Below are 20,270 nucleotides of genomic sequence, written 5' to 3'. Positions count from 1 at the left end.
TTCCAAGCTGGTCTGCAGGCTTTTCAAAAGAGTGTAGAGATTTTGGAATAGACCCAGGCATCTCTTCTAGGGAACTCAAAGCTTAGTAGGTGAGTGGCATATGGTTTAGCCATACTGAGGCTGGTGAGTGCTTGTACTGGCCAGCTACCCTTCACAAAAATAATCCACTAAAGCATTATAAGCAGAAGAGCTGGCTCAGGCTATTTCGTTGGCTTGGAAGCTATCCATATGGGCACATGTACGCACTCACACTTATACACATGTCCCCTCCTTGCTGGCAGCAGCCTCATCGGGATGGGATGTCCCACTGACTTGACATGCTTTAGGCAGATAGGAGAATGCATATATAGCTGTTTTGTTTTAAAGATGATATTTAAAACTTTCAATCAAATAAAAATGCAAATCTAATTGCAGGAACATTTACATAATTGCTGACATAGACTCAGGTGGTTGACCAGTTAATGAACTGAACCACTGTTACAACCGACTCTCTGGATCTACAATTACACTTATAGACCAGCCTGTAATTGGACCCAAAGTTGTGTATCCACAGTTTCAAAAGTGGCTTTAGAAAATCTGCTTCTGAGCTTGCCAAAGTAAGTGTCCCACGTTGGGACACTGGCAGCCTTATGTACCCTCTTTCAAGAGCCAGAAATACTTCCGTGCACATCGAACTCACTTTAATACAATTTATTTGACGTGATTATATTTGATTCCATTTTATGTAATTCAGTGTAACTCAATTTAATTCAATAAATATGTACCAAGTTTCTACTATGTACAAGACCACGGGAGTCACACAAAATAATTAGAAAGGATCTCTATTTTTAAAATGAAGGAAGGATGAGTTAACTACGTTCAGAAATAGCTATAAGTTTGTGGGCTCTACTTCTAGAATATATCCAGAATCTGGATATATATCCAGAAAATATCCAGAATATATCCAGAATCTCTTCATCCCACTGCCATCCCAGTCCAAGAAAATATCCTCTCCCCTCCCATTTATGGAAAGAACTTCTAGATGCAACCCCTGCTTTCTGCCTGCCCCATAAAATCCATGATGCACTCAACAGTCAGAATGACCTTTTAAAAATGTCAATCAGATCCTGTCTATCCCCTGCTGAAAAATCTTTAGTGACTTCTTATCATACTTAAATGTTTTCAAATTTAAGACTTCTGAATGAAGTCCAGGTTCCTTCCAACAGCCTATTAGATCCAGCACCGTCTGAACCCTGCTGACCTCCTGACCTCATCACATCTCATCCCAGGCCTTGATAACTCTGCATGAGCCACTCGAATCTTCTGTTTTTAAAACAGTATCCACATCCATTCGTGCCTCAGGAGCTCTGCAGTTGCTGTTCCCTCTGCCTTGAATGTCTTCTGCTAGATGTTCGTGCTGACTTTATCTTAACTGTGGGTCTCCCAAAGTAATGTCAGTGACTCACAAGGCCTTCTTGACCACAGCCCCAAGCAGGTCCACTCCCTCTTTCACTCTTAGTCTTGTCACCCTGTTCATTTCTTTCATATCACCCAACACAGTTTGTAATGATCTTATTTACTTGTTTCATTCTTGTCTGTTGCTCCTACTGGAAAAGCTAAGACCCTCTTTACCCCTATATTTCCCAGAACCAGGCACAGCCCCTGGCATATAGTAGACATCAGATTAAAATTTGTTGAATAAGTGAACACATGAATTAATTATAGAACAAAATGGGTAAAAGGCCACAAGGAAACTGAGAGGAGATCCACGGGCATGAGAGATGAGGAAAAGCCTCCTGGCAGAGGTGGCGTTTTAAAAAGGCCCTGAAGGACAGGAGGGATGTGGACACCGCAGGAGCTGGGAAGCCCCGCTGGGCAGGCGCTAAGGCCTGGAGGCTGTGCTTGGAGAGGAGGTGGCCGCGGTTCTCGAGCGGAAGGGTGTGTGGACAGCAAGGCTTGCATCCCAGGAGAACTGGATTCCAATTCTGCCCTGACCTCTTAAGAAGCAAGTCACTTAACCCAGGAAGACTTTCCTCTACTGTCAGGAGGGCGTAGTGATGGCTTCTCCTTTGCCGCGTGGAGGGGAGAGTGGCTTAATGAGAGCTTGCCTGCAGAGGGCTCAGCCCAGCACCTGGCCCAGAGGCGGCACTCCCCGAGCAGGGCTGGCACCATGTTGCTAACGTGGAAGGGTTTTTGTGGAGGAGGCCGGTGCTGCTGTTGAGGACTTTAAACACCAGGGGAGGGACGCTTGAATTCTATCCGTAAGTGGTACAGAGCCTTGGTGTCATCTGGACTACGGAAGGCAGACATGTTCTTGGGGTTTTGTAGCTGTTCCTGAGACCCAGGGCAGGGGCCTCAATCTGGCAGTCTTCAGGCTGGCATCTGTGTTTTGTTTGGCTCCTACAGTACTTTAACTTTTTCTATTAGTTCCCAAGATTTAAACGTAGAGCGATGTCTCACAAAATTCCAGATCTCAGACATCAGAACAGTCTAGTGAGCCTGGGACACCCTCGCTCTGGTCTTGCTCTCTGCCCGCTCCCTTCATTTACATTACTTACCTGTAGGCATCTGAGCGTATGATTCCTGACACACAGGGAATCAGATCGAAAAGGACTTTGGAAGCCATCCAGCAATGGCAGCTGACAAGCGCTGAGCCCCCAGTATATGCCGGCATTGTGTTCAGGGCTGTCTGTGCTTCCTCTCATTTAAACTTCTCAGCAGGAGCCCTTAACACTAATTTGCAGGAGGATCCAGCAGAAGTTATGCTTTTTTTTTTTTTTAATTGAAGCAGGTGGCATTAGTGGTAAAGAACATGCCTGCCAATGCAAGAGCTGTAAGAGATGCAAGTTGAATCACTGGGTCAGGAGAAGGGCGAAGCAACCCATCCCAGTATTATTGCCTGGGGAATCTCATGGACAGCGAAGCCTGGTGGGTTACAGTCCATAGGGTTGCGAAGAGTTGGGCATGACTGAAGTGACTTAGCATGCACACACATAGCTGATTTACAGTGTTGTGTTAGTTTGGGGTATACAGTGAAGTGATTCAGTTACATATATATATAAATACATATATATGTGTGTGTGTGTGTGTGTGTGTGTGTGTGTGTATATATATATATATATATATATATATATATATAGGCTTCCCAGGTGCCTCAGTGGTAAAGAACCTACCTGCCAATATAGGAGACAAGAGATGTAGGTTCGATCCCTGAGTCAGGAAGATCCCCTGGAGGAGGGCATGGCAATCCACTCCAGTATTCATGCTTGGAGAATTCCATGGAAAGAGAAGCCTAGAGGGCTACAGTCCATAGGATCACAAAGAGTCGGACACGGCTGAAGCGACTCAGCACACATGTATATGTATGTGTTCATGTATGGATGACATGGAAAGGCTCTTTCTTTTCCAGTATGGTTTGTGGTAGTTTAGTGGCTAAGTCATGTCTGACTCTTGTGTTTAGTTGCTAAGTCGTGTCCGACCAAGTCATGTCTGACCAAGTCGTGTCTGATTTCCCAGGTAAGAGTACTGAAGTGGGTTCCTGTGCCTTTCTCCAGGGGATCTTCCCAACTCAGGGATCCAACCATCACCTAAAGGAACTGGGTAGATCCTTTACTAGTGAGCCACTGGGAAGCCCAAGTATCTGTTAAGACCAAGCTCCCAATTTATCCATCTCCCTACCTCTTCCTCTTTGGTAACTGTAACTTTGTTTTATATGTCTGTAAGTCAGTTTCTATTTTATAAATAAATTCATTTGTATTATTTTTTAAGATTCCACATATAAGTGATGTCATATGTTTGTCTTTTCTGACTTCACTTAAAATTTGATATGTATGATAATCATCCATGCTGTTGCAAATGGCGATGTTTCATTCTTTTTTATGGCTGAGTAATATTCCACTGGGCTTCCCTGGTGGCTCAGATGATAAAGAATCTGCCTGCAATGCAGTAGAGTGGGTTTGATCCCTGGGTTAGGAAGATCCCTTGGAGAAGGGAATGGTTACCCTCTCCAGTATGCTTGCCTGGAGAATTCAATGGACAGAGGAGCCTGGCAGGCCACAGTCTATGTGGTTGCAAAAAGTTGGACACTGCTGAGTGATTAACACTTTCAATATTCCACTGAGTAATGTTTCTTAATGCTCGTGCTTGACATGCAAATTAAGACCACTATGGACTGTTTCTATTTACTAGGTATAAGGAAGAAGGAAAGGAAGTTACTGGAAAAAGCTGGATTTGTCCAGAGTGGAAACTCAGCATTGACCCCCATTGCATCCACCATCGCCATTGTCCTGACATTCACCTGCCACATTCTCCTGAGACGCAAGCTCACCGCCCCGGTGGTAAGCGCCTCTCTAGAGCTGGCCTCTTCTGAACCAAACTCTGCCAAGTGCTAGATGGGTAGCTCCTCCCCACCTTAGCCCAGCCCTGGCACCAGAACACCTTATCACGGTGAGCCAGGTGATACCAGAATTCCATCCCAACTTCTGAAACCAGTACTTGGGCTGACAGGGAGCAGAGGAGAGCTTAGTAGCAATTCGTGCTTAGTCTACCACAGGATAGGGATAGTACTTAACACTGGAACACAGTTTGACATTTGGAAAACAAAATTGAAGCCCAAGGAGCCCTTTGTTCATATGTATACGTATATACGACGGGAGTAGGGTTTGTGGAAGATCGCTGGGTGGGAGGAGGTATCGGTGTTGGAAGAAGCAGTGTGGTGTTTAGATCAGAGTCCCCCTTGCTTAAATCCCCACTCCACTCGTTGCTGTGACTTACAGCAGTTCATGGAGCCTCTCTCGCCTCAGCTTTATAATCTGTAAATGGGGTGATGACACTCTCTATGGCTGTGAAGACAGAAGCTCTTTTACACAAAGCCCATGGGCCAGCGCCTGGAATGCAGCAAATTCTGCAGAAGTGTTTGCTCTTCTTACTAGCCTGATGCTCACCCAGGCCAGGAACAATGAGTTGAAAGCCTCAGAGGGAGAATTGGATTGAAGTGGCGGATTGGGGAGGGGGGCTTGAATTACAAGGGGGCTGTACATTCAAAGGTAAACCTGAGCTAGAGGGGGAATGGCTCCAAACTGAAATAAACAAACAGACATTGAACAAGTGTCTGAAGGGCAAGTGGCTGGAGGAAAAAACACAAAAGCAAGAACAAGAGAGAGAGAAAACTAAATAAACAAGGAGAAATATGCTTACAGGGGAAGAATTGCACCAAAATCTGGGATCTGGAGGGAAGGTGGGGGGGACATTTGAGAAGGCAGGATGCTCTTCCAGAGCATCCATTGTAAGGCTGTCAGTCCCATTACTGCCTATGTTTCTTTAGAAGGTACTTTTTTTGCACAGTTTTCTGTCTCACACACACACACTCTGGGAGCTTGAACCTAGCCACAAACCCAAAGCCGGTGTGAATGTCAATGATGATTGTACTGGAGCCTGAATGAATGCTACCTGATTCTTGTAACTGCTGTCTGTGATCCCAAGCAAAAAGAATTTTTTTTTTCCAGGACACACCAAGCAAATTAATTTGAAGTCAAATTGAGTGCATGTAGTTAATATTTTCTAAAACAATGATTTAGAAGAATTCTAGATCCAGAACAATTTGCCTGAATGAGAGACTTGTATTTCCTTAGACTAATAATGCTTGTAGTCTGCTTCTCTGCCAGAGTCACATCTGTAGGAGGTCAGCCCTGAGGTGCTGTCATATCAGGCAGCCTGGGGGCTCTGGGTTTCCTGAGCCAAGAGGTACTTTGGAACCTGGAGGAGCTGAATTCTCTCTGGGGATATATTTAGGATCAGATGTGATTAAAGGGGTGGGGTGGGCTTCCCCGGTGGCTCGGCGGTAAAGAATCTGCCTGCAATGCAGGAGCCACAGAAGATGCAGGTTTGATCCCTGAGTAAGGAAGATCCCCCAGAGGAGGGCATGGCAACCCACTCCAGTATTCTTGCCTGGAGAATCCCATGGACAGAGGAGCCTGGTGGGCTACAGTCCATGGGGTCGCAAAAAGTCTGACAGGACTGAAGCGACTGAAGCAATGAAGGGAGCATCCTTCATCATGCTCTTAATGAACTAGGTAGGATTAGTTGATACCTGGGAGCCCTGTCCACAAGGCCCATTCAGTAGCAGGAAGGATCGCTCCAGATTTGTTGAAGGAAGTTGTGTTTTTAATTTCTTAGATGGGTGGTTAGAGAGAGGCTGCTAATTACAAGTCGGACAGATGAGAAGATGAAATCTGAGAGATGAGATCATGTCTCCCCTGGGGCACTCACAGAGCAAGGAAACTTGTCTTCATCGAGGCTGTATGATATTAGCCACCCACTAGGCAGGGCTCAGTGGGGAAGGCCCTAGTGAAGAGAAGGATGATTTTTTCTGGAAATGGCGGTGGAACAAAGGCTCTCAAATCAGTCCCTCATGAGTGTGTGGAGATAGAACATGGAGGCCAGCCCCTGAGGGCAGGAGAGTGAGCAACCAGCCTAGGCCAAGCACGTCATTGCGGAGAGCTTCCGCCTCCAACGCTGGCCTGTGTGGTGGGTAAAAGGATGCTCCATCTCTGAGGGGTCAGACGCCTCTGAGAGAAGGCGACGATTTAGGAAAATCTGCATAAGGGTTTCAGTGAATTGTCTAGGCCAAATAAGGATGTGGGAAGGATGGGGCTTTCCAAATGCACTCAATTAGAGGCCCTTCTCGGACTTTATCCTCTGGACTGACAGAGATAAGGGGATAAGTTTCCCACCATGTTGATGAAAATCCAAAAACAAAATAGATTAAGATGTTGATATCTTTAATTTGCCAACCCATGATTTCTGAGCCATGAAATGAGAAAATTGTTCCTCTGAGAATCCCAACTGTGCTACCGTTTCCCATTTCAGCAAGTTTAATCCCCATGGACTTAATGGTTCAAAGGCAAGGCAACATCCCATCTTAAACTCTATACCTCTCTTTTGTTCTTCAGGCATTTAGTGTGATTGCCATGTTTAATGTGATGAAGTTTTCAATTGCAATCTTACCTTTCTCGGTCAAAGCAGCAGCTGAAGCCAATGTCTCTCTAAGGAGAATGAAGGTATAACTAACACTGGGTGAGTAGGGAAGAGTGATCTCAGTTTTGGGTGGGAAAATTCTCAGAAAAGGGCAGGCTGGGGCTTCCCAGGTGGCGCTAGTGTTAAAAAACCCACCTGCCAATGCAGGAGAAAGGAGAGGCTGGTTCGATCCCTGGGTCAGGAAGATTCCCTGGAGGAGGACATGGCAACCTACTCCAGTATTCTTGCCTGGAGAATCCCATGGACAGAGGACTCTGGTGGGCTACAGTCCAAGGGGTCTCAAAGAGTCGGACATGACTGAAGCAACTTAGTATGCATGTACATGTCAACCCTTTGGAAGGCGGGTCACTGGTTTTGTGGATATTGGGAGAAGACTCTCCATTCAGTGTTGGATACATAGATATGCATCAAGCAGGATAGAGGCAGAATATTATAGGTGGCCTGTTCTTTTAGTAAAAGTAAGATGGAGTCTCCACTCAGGGAGATGATGTTCCTGACCCTCTACTCTTTTTCCAAGCTATAAATCTTAAGTTGTTTCAGGAGTGGAGTTCAGTCTGTGCTGAGCCATCCCCCCTTGCCTATCTAGTTTGTCCTATGATGGTGACAGAAGGGATGACAGTGTGGGGGCAACATATTTATACACTCATGTAGCCACTTTATTTTTTTAACTTATCCATTCACCAAAGATTTATTGTATGAGTCCCAAACAGGATCCAAAAGAGGACCACACCAAGATGCTTTGCAATTAAAGTGGTAAAAGGCAGCAGGGACTTCCCAAGTGGAGCAGTAGTAAAGAATTCACTTGCCAATGCAGGATGTGTAAGAGATGCAGGTTCAATCCCTGGGTTGGGAAGATCCCCTGGAGTAGGAAATGGCAACCAACTCTAGTATTCTTGCTTGGAGAATTTACATGGAGAGGGGAGCCTGGTGGACTACAGTCCACAGGGTTGCAAAGAGTCAGACACAACTGATCAACTCAGCATGCACATTAAAGCAGCAAGGGGAAAGCAACAAGTTGTACACAAGGGAACTCCCATAAGGCTAATAGCTGACTTCAGCAGAAACTCTGCAGGCCAGAAGGGAGTGGCACAATATATTTAAAGTGATGAAAGGGAAACATCTACAACCAAGAATAATCTACACAGCAAGGTTCTCTTTCAGATTTGTTGGAGAGATCAAAACTTTACAGACAAGCAAAACTAAAAGAGTTCAGAACCATAAAACCAGTTTTACGAGAAATGTTAAAGAGACTTTTCTAAGCTAGAAAGAAAAGGCTACAACTAGAAACATGAAAATTACAAAAGGAAAAGGCTCATCAATAAAGGCAAATACACAGTAAAGGTAGTAAGTCAATGATGTAAAAAGTTAGTAGGAAGGTTAAAAGACAAAAGTATTAAGCTAATATAAATCCACAATAAACAGGGGATAATAAAACAAAAAGATGTAAAATATGCAAAACAGCACTCATGAGGGGAGGGGAATAAAAATACAGGGTTGTTAAAATGCATTTGAAATGAAGAGATGTGTAACTTCAAATAATCATATATTCATATACAGATTGCTATATATAAATCTCATAGTAATCACAAATCAAACATCTGTAAGAGATACACACACACAAGAGAAAGGAATCCAAACATAACACTAAAGACATTTGTCAAATCACAAAGGAAGAGAACAAAAGAAGAGAGGAAATTTTTTTTCCTCAAAAAATTAAAAATAGAACTGTCCTATGACCAGAAAGTCTGGAGTATATATCTGAAGAAAACAAAAACATTAATTTGAAAAGATACATGCACATGTACCCCACTGTCCATAGCAGTATTATTTATAAAAGCCAAGATATGGAAGGAACCTAAGTATCCATTTATAGATGAATGGATAAAGAAACTTGTGGTACATATATACAGCAGAATACCACTCAGCCATAAAAAGAATGGAATTTTGACATTTACATCAGCATGGATGGACTTGGAGGGCATTATGCTAGGTGAAATAAGTCAAAGAAATAAAAATACTGAATTATATCACTTATATGTGGAATCTAAAAGAACCCCACAAAGCCCTGAATATAACAAAAAGGAAACAGACTCACAGATACAGAGAAAAAATTTGTGGTTATCAGTGGGAAGATGGAAGGGGGAAGGGGCAAGGTAGGGGTAAGGGAATTAAGAAGTATGAGCTACAATGTATGAGATAGATAAGGTACAAGGGTATATTGTACAGCACAGGGAACAGGGAATATGGCCAATATTTTATAATATATTTAAATGGCATATAATCTATAAAAACTTGCAATCACTATATTATACATGTGAGACCAATATAATATTGTAAGTCAATTATATGCTGATTTAAAAAAAGATTTGCTGTGTGCCTCCATATGCACAACATTGTGGAAAATGCAAATACAAAGAAGAGAGTCTTTACTCTGAAAAGCCACCAGTCTAGTATAGGACCAGGAACCCTAGTAACTGCTATATGCAGTAAGGGTGTGATGTGCAGGAAGGACAGATTAAGTGGCTTTGAAGTTGAGGCAAGGAAAGGAAAGAAAGAGGGAATTTCAGTCAAGAGAGCAACATGTTCCGATGTCCGTGAATTGATGGGACGATCTTATTCACTCAAGCCTGAAACGTGGATGTCGTTTTAAACGTCTCAGGGTGGCGCTAGTGGTAAAGAACCTGCCTACCAATGCAGGAGATGTAAGACACATGGGTTCAATCCCTGGGTCGGGAAGATTCCCTGGAGGAGGGCCTAGCAATCCACTCCAGTATTATTGCTTGGGAAATCCCATGGACAGAGCAGCCTGGCAGGCAACAGTCCATGGGGTCGGAAAGAGTCGGACACGACTGAGCACACGCACGTAGATGCCTGTATCCCTCTTCTCCCGTTCCATCCGTAGCCAACCAGTTGTGAATTTTGCTGATTCACCTCCTGATTACTGAATTCCTTCAAGTTTAAGAGGTACCATTTGTAAGACTGGATTGGAAGATTGCATTGTTATTACTTTTTGAATAAGACACGAGTCAACCTCATCACATTACTAGTATAATGATATCCAATGTCTTATAGAGGAAAAATTCTATTTCTTGACTCTCAGCCTCCACTCCGTCCCTAGTGGGGATCACCCACTAGGGAGGGGATCACCTCCATTTAAGGCCTCATAGTCTCTCACCTGAGCTATCACAGTGACTTAGGAACCAATCATCTTTTTCCACAGTTGTCCTTTTCAAATCCATGCTGCACTGTTAATGGAGCTGTTAAATTATTTGTCTGATCCCTGATATTAACCTGCTTGAAATCCTTGTCCTTCACCCTCCAGGGCTGAGCCCTTGATCAGCGGGTCCTCAGTTATGTCTCCAGCTCATTTCCTTTCTACCTTGGGCTCTGGGCCTGGTGATCCTGAACATCTTGTTTAATAACCCTTCTCCCTGAAAACCACACTATCGCATGTTTCCTTGCATTTACTCATGCCCTCTACTATAAGATAAAGCTCTCTTTCCCTCTCCCCTCCCTTGTCCCTGCCTATACAACACTGTAAGGACTCAGCTTGGGCATCAATTACATGGGTCTCCAGGATGGGGATCAAGGATCCCATCTCTGACAGTAATAGGGCGCAGTCCCTATCACATTTCACTGAAGTGACCCATGTGTGTTCCCATCTCCTCCGAGACTGCAGTCTCTTCAAGGACAGGAAATGTGCTTTATTAACACTTGCATTTCTGTTGTTTACCCCAGAATCTAGCACAGAATAAGTACTTGGCACGTGTTTTGTTGAACTGAGCTGAGTGGAACTTGGGAAGGAGACACAGCAGAGACTGAACATGTGACTTTAGTTTCATAAGCATTAGTGCAAAGCAATAAGGCCCACAGCCCAAAGACTGGCACAAGCTGGACCTCGAGGGCATGAGGGTAACAATGTAGCTGGAATCAGCATTCTCCAATGTGGGTGACCCAGATAGGCCTTATGGTTAAAGAGTCATCTGTCCTGGATAGTATGAGCTAGTGGACTATTTTTGTTGCAGCTTCTCCTGGGGGGAATATCTTCAGAATACTTTTCCTGGATGTCCCAGGTAGAATTGCCAAGATTGTGATTTGGGGGTCATTAGAAGATATATTGGGATGATTCTTGCAAATGGATGGCATCTTCCAAGTTAATTTTGTTTCTTTAATCTCAGAAAATTCTCATAGCTAAAAGCCCCCCATCCTACATCACCCAACCAGAAGACCCAGATACTGTCTTGCTTTTAGCAAATGCCACCTTGACATGGGAGCAAGAAACCAGCAGGAAAAGTGGCCTAAAGAATGTGCAGAACCAGAAAAAGCATTTTCTCAAGAAACAGAGGCCAGAGGCATACACTTTGAGTTCATCAGCTCAGGGAGCCCCTGATGCAGAGGAACAATATGACAGCCCCAAATCAGTTCTACACAATATAAGCTTTGTGGTGAGAAAGGTGGGTATGTGTTCCAAAGGGGTGGCCTGAATATGATTCAGTTTGAGAAGGAGGTGGTGGGGGGATGTCTCCATTTTTCCCCAAATTTTAAAGCTAGTAAATCAACCATGGAGATATCTCTTCAAGCTGAGAGAATACCATGGTCTTAGTGGTTGTTAGCGCTGATCTTCAAATTTCAGAGGAGTTGACAACCAGTTGCAGTGTTGAGCGGACACTCCATTTCAGGTGGCTAGACTCAAACTGACAAGCCTTCATAAATCTTTTCGGATTTGTTCTTAATTTCACATTGGAGTCCTATGATAGATTATAATAGCTGACAATTATGAGCAGTTTCTATTTACCAGGCATGAAATGAACTCATTTAACCACCCCAATGGCCCTATGAGATGCGTGTAGTGCTACCCCACTTGATGACTGAGGAACCAGAGGCACAGCAGGTTAAATACCTTGTTCAACTTGCACAGCTCGAAAGTGGCAGAAGAGGGCTTCACACCCTGGGCTCCTGGCCCCACAGTCTGCACTTAACCATTATGAGACACCGTTCTTGTAAAAAAAAACAAAAAAAAACAAAATGAGAGCTATTGCTCTCATTGCAGCCCAGCAACAGAAGCCAGCCAGAGTCTGCTGCCTGCTCCCCTCGGGATTGCGGGTGGGGTAGAGTGTTTAGAGAAGCTCTGCATTTGGGGAATGTCTGACCTTCTCTTGCGTGTGGTTTCCTTGCCCTGGGAACTCAGCAGCCGTGTTCCCCGGATGGCAGTGTTGATTTTGTTGCAAAGGGCTCAGCATTAATCTTGTGCCTAATATTTTAATCTCCCATCTTGTTGACTCACCTTTTCCCCGTGTGAGCACTATAGAGGGAGAGGTTCTTATGTATTATGTGACGCTAAGCTCAATAGCTGGTGTAGAGTGGTACTTCTTGTAGTTAACAAGGCTGTCTGCACACATTCACTGGAAATGCTACTTGGTTGGCTGAGTGCAATCGAGCCTGGCTCTCAGTTAAGTCCTGCTATGCGCAGCCCACTTGCTTGCCCATAACATTCTCCTGCCTATGACGTGCAGCACCCAGATTACTTCAACCATGCCTTCCGAGCTGCTCCCAAGAGGCCTCAGTGAACCGCTCTTGGGTTGTAAAGAAGCTGCTTCTCATCTCTGCACTGACTTTCCTCCTTCTCAGTACATTGGTCGCTCCTGACTTGTCATCAACATGGTCAATATTTTGTGAAGTCAAGTCAAGTCAAAGGGGCAGCACGCTGTTCTGGGGGTTCGGGCTCTGCCTCTCCAGCCTAGCGGACCTGGGCTCCAGTCCCTGCCACTGGTCAGCTGTGTACCTGAATATACTCTCCAACCTCTTGAAGTCCGCTTCTTTACCCGCTCCATGGGTATTTTTACATTAGTATTTGTTCCCCAAGGTGGGTGTGAGGACAGAAAGACATCACACACAAATGCTAAGTCCCTGTGAAGGTGAGCTACAGTTGTTGCCTTTTTCCTCCAAAGATCACGTCCAGCTTAAGCGCTGCCCTTAAATGTCCTAAATTCAAGACATTCATGTTTTCCCAAATTTAGTTCCAAGATTCTATTAGACTGTAGCTTCTTTGAGGTCAGGGCCCATATCTACTACATAGCTGTGACCTTACACTGGGCCCAGCACCTGGCACAGAATAGATTCCCAATAATGTTTTCTGAATGAACAAATGAATAACCAGAAACTCAGGGGTAAGGCCTCATGGATTTCTTGCTGAAAACAAGGATGAGTTTAGGCTGAAACAAGGCTCAGACCTGGCTGCAAGTAGTAGACAGGACTCAATGAAAAGCCAAATCCTCGGCTGGTTAGATCCATCCTTGTGTTTCTTTGTCTCAAAGTCTCCATAATGCCCCCTTTCCTTATAGCTCTTTTAGTGGAATTAAAATGATCAGTTTTACTTATGTGCAGCTCCAGTGACTACAAGGCATCTGCCCTGATTACTGTTTTATCACTAGTGCCTACTGCTCTGCCTGGCGTTCTGTGAAGACTCACCCAAGGGATGAGTGAGGACAGGCAGCAACTGTCATGTGCTGGGGTAGCAGGCCAGCAAGAGGCCCTTCTGATCTAGCTCAGGTGGAAAAGGAGTCATATTTGGTTCCATGCTGAGCATCTTTGCTCCGAGGAATTGCTGCAGGTCTTTTTTTTTTTTTAATAATAATTTTATTTATTCATTTTTATGGCTGTGCTGGGTCTTTGTTGCTGTGTAGGCTTTTCTCTAGTTCAGGAGAGTAGGGGCTACGCTTTGTTACAGTGCAAAGGCTTCTCATTGCAGTGGCCTCTCTCGTTGCAAAGCATGGTGTTAGGCTGTGCAGGCTTTGGTAGCACATTGTCTCAGTAGTTGCGGCTCCTGGGCTCTCGAGCACAGGCTCAAGACTTGTGGCACATGGCCTTAGTTGTGCATGTGGGATCTTCCCAGGTCAGGGATCGAACCCGTGTCTCCTGCACTGGCAGGCAGCTTCTTTACCATTGAGCCACCAGCGAAGCCCTGGGAGCAGGTCTTAATGAAAATGCTCCAGATGTTGCAACCACAGCATTGCAATAGCTGCTTGAACTCAAGTGGGTCTGTGCCAACCTCAGAGTCTCTGCAAGGACTCCTCCTCTGCCAGCTGTGGCTCCCTGCTGATAGCTACACAGCTCACCCCCTCACCTCCCCTGGGTCTTAGTCAGACGTCACCGGTAGCAGGTACTATCAGTGACCCATCCGTGTGTCCTGCCCACCTTCCAATGGCCCCAACCTCCCCACCATGCTCAATGAGCCAAGACATCAATAGTCGAGGGAGCAGCTCTCAAACACTGGTTGTGGGGTATTTATCCTGATTCCTTCAACCATTGGGAGGAGAAAGACTCCGTTTCTGCGATTCCTTGAGTTTCCCAGCAGCATTGAGCTTCATTTGCCTCCTGTGGGAGCTGACCCAACAGCACACCCTTGATGGGCCACCTTCCTTCCCCTGTACCATCCCCCTCCTCGCAGTTGGTGTTTCCTGCCCCTCCCCAACAAGCCACCGTCACTCAACTCCTTGCTTTGGGTCCTCTTTCCGGGAGAACTCAAGCCAAGATGTCCACCTTCCCGGTAAGGCCCCCGCCCCCACTTCCTGCCTGCTTTACTTGTTTCCACAGCGTGCATCTGTCATACTTCATATTTTATTTAATTATCTTGTCACTGTCTGCCCAACTAAAGCACAAGCTCCATTAGGGTAGGCCCAGACTTGACTATATTGTGTTGTTGCTGGGGTTCAGAACAGCACCAGGCACAAAACAGGTTTTAACAGTGATTTACTAGTGGAATTAATAAATCTGCAGCCATAGAAAAATCCATGAACCCAACATGCTGGAACAACATAACTGCTCAGTAATTTCGGACTGAGATGTTATGGTGGGAGGATGCTTTAAGAGGACTTTTAGAAAGCTCCCAGGCCTCTGCACTTCAAGGCTACCCCTGTCCCCCCGGGGCTGTGCAGTCTTTAGCATCCATTGAATTTGCTTTCCCAGTCTGGGCACAAGACAACTCTCACATTCAGGGCCTGTGTGTCCCAGACCAGCACAGGCTGTTTCGCATCAGTGCTTATACATGATTTCTAGAAGTCCTCCGGGCACTCTGCTGGGCTGTGCAGGGGAGGCACTCAATTAAGACTGAGGTTCCGGCATCCTCCCAGGCTGTGTATCAGGGCTGGGGTGTGAAGCTGCAGCTGCCACCTCACAGAGCAAGCAGTGACCCATTGGTCCCTGCCTGGCCTGGCCAGCACAATTTGGGGGTGACCCTCTAAGAGCTGGGAGAGTGACTGTCTCTTTTCTGTTTCTCTGATAGGGGAAGGTCTTGGGCATCTGCGGGAATGTCGGAAGTGGGAAGAGCTCGCTTATCGCAGCTCTGCTAGGACAGGTAAGCTGCGTGCGGAGCGCTGTGACGATGGAGTGCTTCCCCTCCCACCTTGTCTGGCCCCGGCCTCTGCCGCACTGGATGCTATACTCAGAGCTAACAATGAGTCCCAGGCGGTCGATGCGCTTGGCAGCTCCAGGCCTGCGGGCCGGACCTTCCACACTCTCTCTGCTTTGCCTGCTGAGTTAAGCAGTGAGAGCTTTCTTGCCTGGAGCTCCATCTTGGTCAAAGGGAGAGACGGGTCATTAAACCCACAGTTTTCTCATGACATGCTTGGCCTGCGCCGATTAGAAAGGTCAGCCAGGCGGCTTGGAGGGGAAGCACCTGAGAACCCTGTGCAAATCACGGGGACTTTAGATCCACCTCCATTTCCTCAGCGTCTGCCCAGAGCAAGTGCTGGTCCTTGGAGGATGGACTGAATGAATGCATGAACCAAAGCACACCTCATGGTAGGAATAGGGGGACTCTTGTCCCTTGTCTGCTATTTCTAGCTGTGTGACCCCAGGGAAACGGCCAAGCCATTCACTGTATCCACAGTAAATGAACCGTTCACAGTTACCAAGGCTTCCCAAGTGAATGAGAAGCATTCAGGGAAAAATATTAAGTCCCTTTTCCCCTCACTCTGTGCTCCAAAAGAGGTTGGGACCTGGGACTGCTTTTGCCTGCAGTAGAGACAAGGGGATTCCGGGCTCAGAAGAGCCTCTCCAAACAGGGTGACTTCTACTGACCTCAGTTGGCTCATTTGTAGGAAGAGTGACAGCTCCTTCCCTGCTTGAAGGCGGAGGTGGGGAGTGAGGCAGGAGAGTTGCTCAGCCCCTGTGCTCTGGGATTTGGCGTGTGTCTCTGTGACAGCCCTAGAGTAGGTAGGTGCATGACAGGTGACCCAACCCGATTCTCCACCTGATAATATGAATCCTTTCCATGGAACCCTGTAAGAGGTGAGCCAGACTCTACTCAGATACCTCCAGTGATGGGGTACTCATGACCTCACCCTGATCCCTCTGTGGAGAGTTTTGAGGCATATGGGAGTGAAATTTACCTCCTTCTAACTTCTACCCTTGGTCTGCTCCTTTGGAACGTCCCAGAGAAAACAGAATCCAGCTCCCATGCCCCACATGTTCTCTAGCATGCAGGGGTTACCTCTGCCCCTTCTGGAACATTCCCACCTGGCCTCTCAAATGTGTTTGAGTGCCTCCGTCAGCACAGCTGGGCTTTGTGTGTGGAGAGACATCCTGTCACCCTCCATGCCTTCAGAATTTGTGCTCATGGAATAAGCGTGTGGCAAAGGTCCAATGGGGGCTGTCCTGGCGGCTCAGTATTAAAGAATCCACTTGCAATGCAGGAGCTGCAGGAGATGTGGGTTCACTTCCTGCATAGGGAAGATCCTACCTAGGGATCGAGGTGGGCATGGTGACCCACTCCAGTATTCTTACCTGGAGAATCCCATGGACAGAGGAGCCTGGTGGGTTACAGTCCATAGGGTCGTTGAGACTCTGACATGACTGAAACGACTTAGCACACACTCACGCACACACGCAAAAGTGCAACAGGGCCCCGAGGAGAAGGCAGTGAGGCCTGGCTCCTGAGGGTTCTCTGCTGTTGTGGCTTCAGATGCAGTTACAACAAGGGATCGTGGCCGTCAACGGGACTCTGGCCTATGTTTCCCAGCAAGCATGGATCTTTCATGGAAATGTGAGAGAAAACATATTATTTGGAGAAAAGTATGATCACCGAAGGTAATATTAACTTTGAAAGTGTGAAGTACTTTTGTGTTTGGTACACTCTGCTACAGAGGCTGATGTCATTGGTAATGATTGCTAAGTGGGTTTCTTTAATGAGTTCTGATTAAACATTCATCATATGTGGATGGGTGTCGGTTTTTCTCTTCCTGATCCCAGAGTTCAGGAGAGGTGCCTTCTGCAGACCTGAGATCACACTCCCAGGAATGAATGGAATCAGCACTCCATCCCAATGCAGAGTAGCATATGTTCTGAGGTTTTGTGTAACAGTGCATATGGTGTCTGACTGCAGAAAGAGGAATCTGACAATTTTGCTTTAGGCCAAGTAATAGGAACTTTCCTTGAAACTGTGTGCAGCAGGTATGCAATTAATCAACCCTGAAACTATTAACTGACACCAGAGCTATCGGGATATGTTGCTGTTGATGTTCTCAACATGAAAAGAATGAAAACAAAATTCATAATTTTTGAATCCACGTATAGGGCCATTATATTTAAGCTCTGGAAATACATTCTTAAGGTTCTTTGCCAAGTTTGATGTGTTGCCATGTACATTCTCTTATTAGAGTCCCATAACCAACCATTTAGGGGGACTCTGGCATAATATCCCCATTTTACAGAAGAAGAGATTAAGGCCCAGAGAGAGAGTTGACCCACCAAAGAGAGTTGACCCTGCCAAACTCCATTCTTACTGGCTGGCATTGGCCAGCATTGGGTTCTCAGCAAGAGAGATGTTACCTCCCCTCCTTGTCCCTAGTCATGACATCCCGCTGTCAAGAGGCTCAGTCAGGGAGTCCTTAGCACTGGCCAAACTGTTCTTCCTAGCATCTCCTGGCCTGCCTTTTCCTGTGCCTCCTCCCAGCCCTGTCTGGAATGGCTTCCTCCGCAGAGGCAGACTAGAGGAAGGGATTCTTGTCCTTATCTCATAGGGCATCAGAATGCAAGTATTTACCAAATACCTGCAAGACACAGGACTGTGCATGACCATGGGGGCCACCAGGGTGGCTCAGATGTATCTTTGGCCTTCAAGTTCTCAAGTCTGGAATGGGTGGTAGGAGACGCACAGAGATGACAATCGGCCAAGGAGGAATATGCCAAGGGCAGGAGACTGTGCCGGACTGTTCAGAGGCAGCAGAGATCACAAAAGGGAAGAGAGAGTGGCACTTGAATTGGGTCTTGAAGGATGGACTGAGCACCCTTTGTGTGTGGCATCTCTAGCAGAGGTTTTGCTCTTGGGATGGATATTGAGACTCTCAGGACCACGGGAAGCAGGAGGGTGGGAGGAAGTTTAAGATGGGAGTGGAGGTGGCAAGATGAAGATGTCCTGAGCAGCCCGAGTCTCATAGTCAAAGACTGGCCAAGGTGATAACATTAGCTGTAACTACTGCTGATGGAGAATTTGAGTGTCAGACAGCGTTCCCACTTCTCCCAACCCCAATGAGTTATTAACCTAATGTACAGAGTGGAGAGTGATCAGGGAGGTATAGTCATTTGTTCAAGGTTACCCAGCTGGATTCAAACCCAGGTTCTGATTCGAAAGCTACTGGTCTCAGCCACCAGGCATAGCAGCCCTGAAGTTGACACATGGGCTCAATGCTCAGGGCGTGAAGTGCTTCCAGAACCTGGAGCAGACCTGTGATCTGCCTGCTGACTGTCTGCTGGTGCCACCCACACGCATCTTCTTGTCCGTCAACGGTCTTGCATCCTCTGGGAGATCTCCTCCAGTGACCTCAGCCTTCACTGGTGACTCCCCGCTCTAACCCTTGTGAGTAACTTTCCCTTCAGAGATCTTGTGTGCACTTATTTCATCTTTCACAAATGGTGGGAAGCCTGTGAGGGGAGGGGCCCTCCCGAGTCAACTCTGCATCAGATAGACAGGAAGAAGTCAAGAGGGAGTTGCCCTTGGACATCAAAGACCAAGCAACCAGCCACCTCCTTGCCTGCCCAGGACACCAGTGCGCCTTTTGAGCCGCCCTGGGCTGCAAGGATGTGGGGTCTTCCTCACGGTGCTGACCTCGAGCTTTGCCCCCACAGGTATCAGCACGCAGTTCGCGTCTGTGCCCTCCAGGAGGACCTGAGCAGCCTTCCTTATGGAGACCTGACCGAGGTGAGTAGAACCCAGAGCTCAACCCCACAGCAGTGCACAGCTGCCCAAATGCCAGGTCCACTTCGCTGAAGCTCTGAAGGCTCTGGCTCCATCATATCCAGGTGCCCCAGAGGACCGAAGGGTCCCAGGAGATGTGGGGAAAGTCAGGCTCTACCATCCTGTATTCTCCACCTGGGTCCTTTCTTGGGAGATATCACGATGGATGTGACACCAGCTCCACTTGGGTTGGGCTCCGCCTGGTCACTCCTGGGGTCACTTCCAGTTTGCCTGCCATCTCAGGGATGGTTTCTGGCAAAAACTGCTTCCCCATCTCCCAGGCTGGCTTGTCTTCCAAGACAGAGACTGGGGGTATAGCATTGTGGCTGGATGCTCACGGGCCCCTTCTTGCTGTGCTGGCCCCACCCGCCCAGGAGTGTAAGGGTCATGTCCAAATATCTCCCCTGAGGGTGTTCATTTAAAGGGTGGGGGCTGAGCCTGCCAACTCAGGTGACTGAGGGGCGTCACCAGGCCACCTTCTGTCTCCCCACCCCAGTGGGCCCTTTGCACACAGTCTTCCCAATCTGCCAGGAGCCCAGAGAAGGAAGGCATCTTGACGAAAGCCCAGTTCAGAGCACACTGTCTTTCTCTGCTGGCGTCGCCATGTGCCTGTGTTAAGGGAATGGCCACAACAACCACTGAAGCCCTGGCCACCTGCCAGTGTTTGCTTCCACCCACCCCTACCTGCTTACCTAGCTGCACACTCGCCTTCCAGGCTCTAGACCTCTGCTTCTGCCAGTTACCACCATTCTAGTTCCTACTCCAAATCCATCCCCTTGAGGAAGACTTTCCTGAGTCCCAAAGTCTAAAGTAATATGCCCCAAAGGACTTAGTTTATGCTTCTCAGATGGCACTTGTTAAAATCTTCTTTGTGCCATTACTTTGTGTATAACTAAACTACCCACCCCTGCTAAGATATGAGCTCCTGGTAGAGAGGGGACTTTTCTTGTCTGACTTCGTGTGTCCTGCCCTAGTGTGCAGTCCAATGCCTGGCTGAAGTCCTGGAGGCTCGCTTTGGGGTCAG

At 46.8% G+C, this 20,270-nt stretch overlaps 1 protein-coding gene across 4 annotated transcripts in view; it reads left to right on the top strand.

Annotated features, from left to right (window-relative positions):
• The window catches only part of ABCC12 (ATP binding cassette subfamily C member 12), a 58,738-nt gene that overhangs the window by 9,587 nt on the left and 28,881 nt on the right, over window positions 1-20,270 (top strand). For all 4 annotated transcript variants that reach the window (XM_065920476.1, XM_065920473.1, XM_065920475.1 and 1 more), the window contains 6 exons: window positions 4,168-4,316; window positions 6,930-7,037; window positions 11,193-11,468; window positions 15,296-15,367; window positions 16,976-17,100; window positions 19,138-19,210. In XM_065920476.1, the coding sequence (XP_065776548.1) occupies window positions 4,168-4,316; window positions 6,930-7,037; window positions 11,193-11,468; window positions 15,296-15,367; window positions 16,976-17,100; window positions 19,138-19,210 (803 nt within the window). The remainder of the gene's footprint in view (window positions 1-4,167; window positions 4,317-6,929; window positions 7,038-11,192; window positions 11,469-15,295; window positions 15,368-16,975; window positions 17,101-19,137; window positions 19,211-20,270) is intronic.

The sequence above is a fragment of the Muntiacus reevesi genome, chromosome 2, assembly GCF_963930625.1.
Source record: "Muntiacus reevesi chromosome 2, mMunRee1.1, whole genome shotgun sequence".
Classification (NCBI taxonomy): domain Eukaryota; kingdom Metazoa; phylum Chordata; class Mammalia; order Artiodactyla; family Cervidae; genus Muntiacus; species Muntiacus reevesi.
This window is presented reverse-complemented; position numbering and strand designations above follow the sequence as displayed.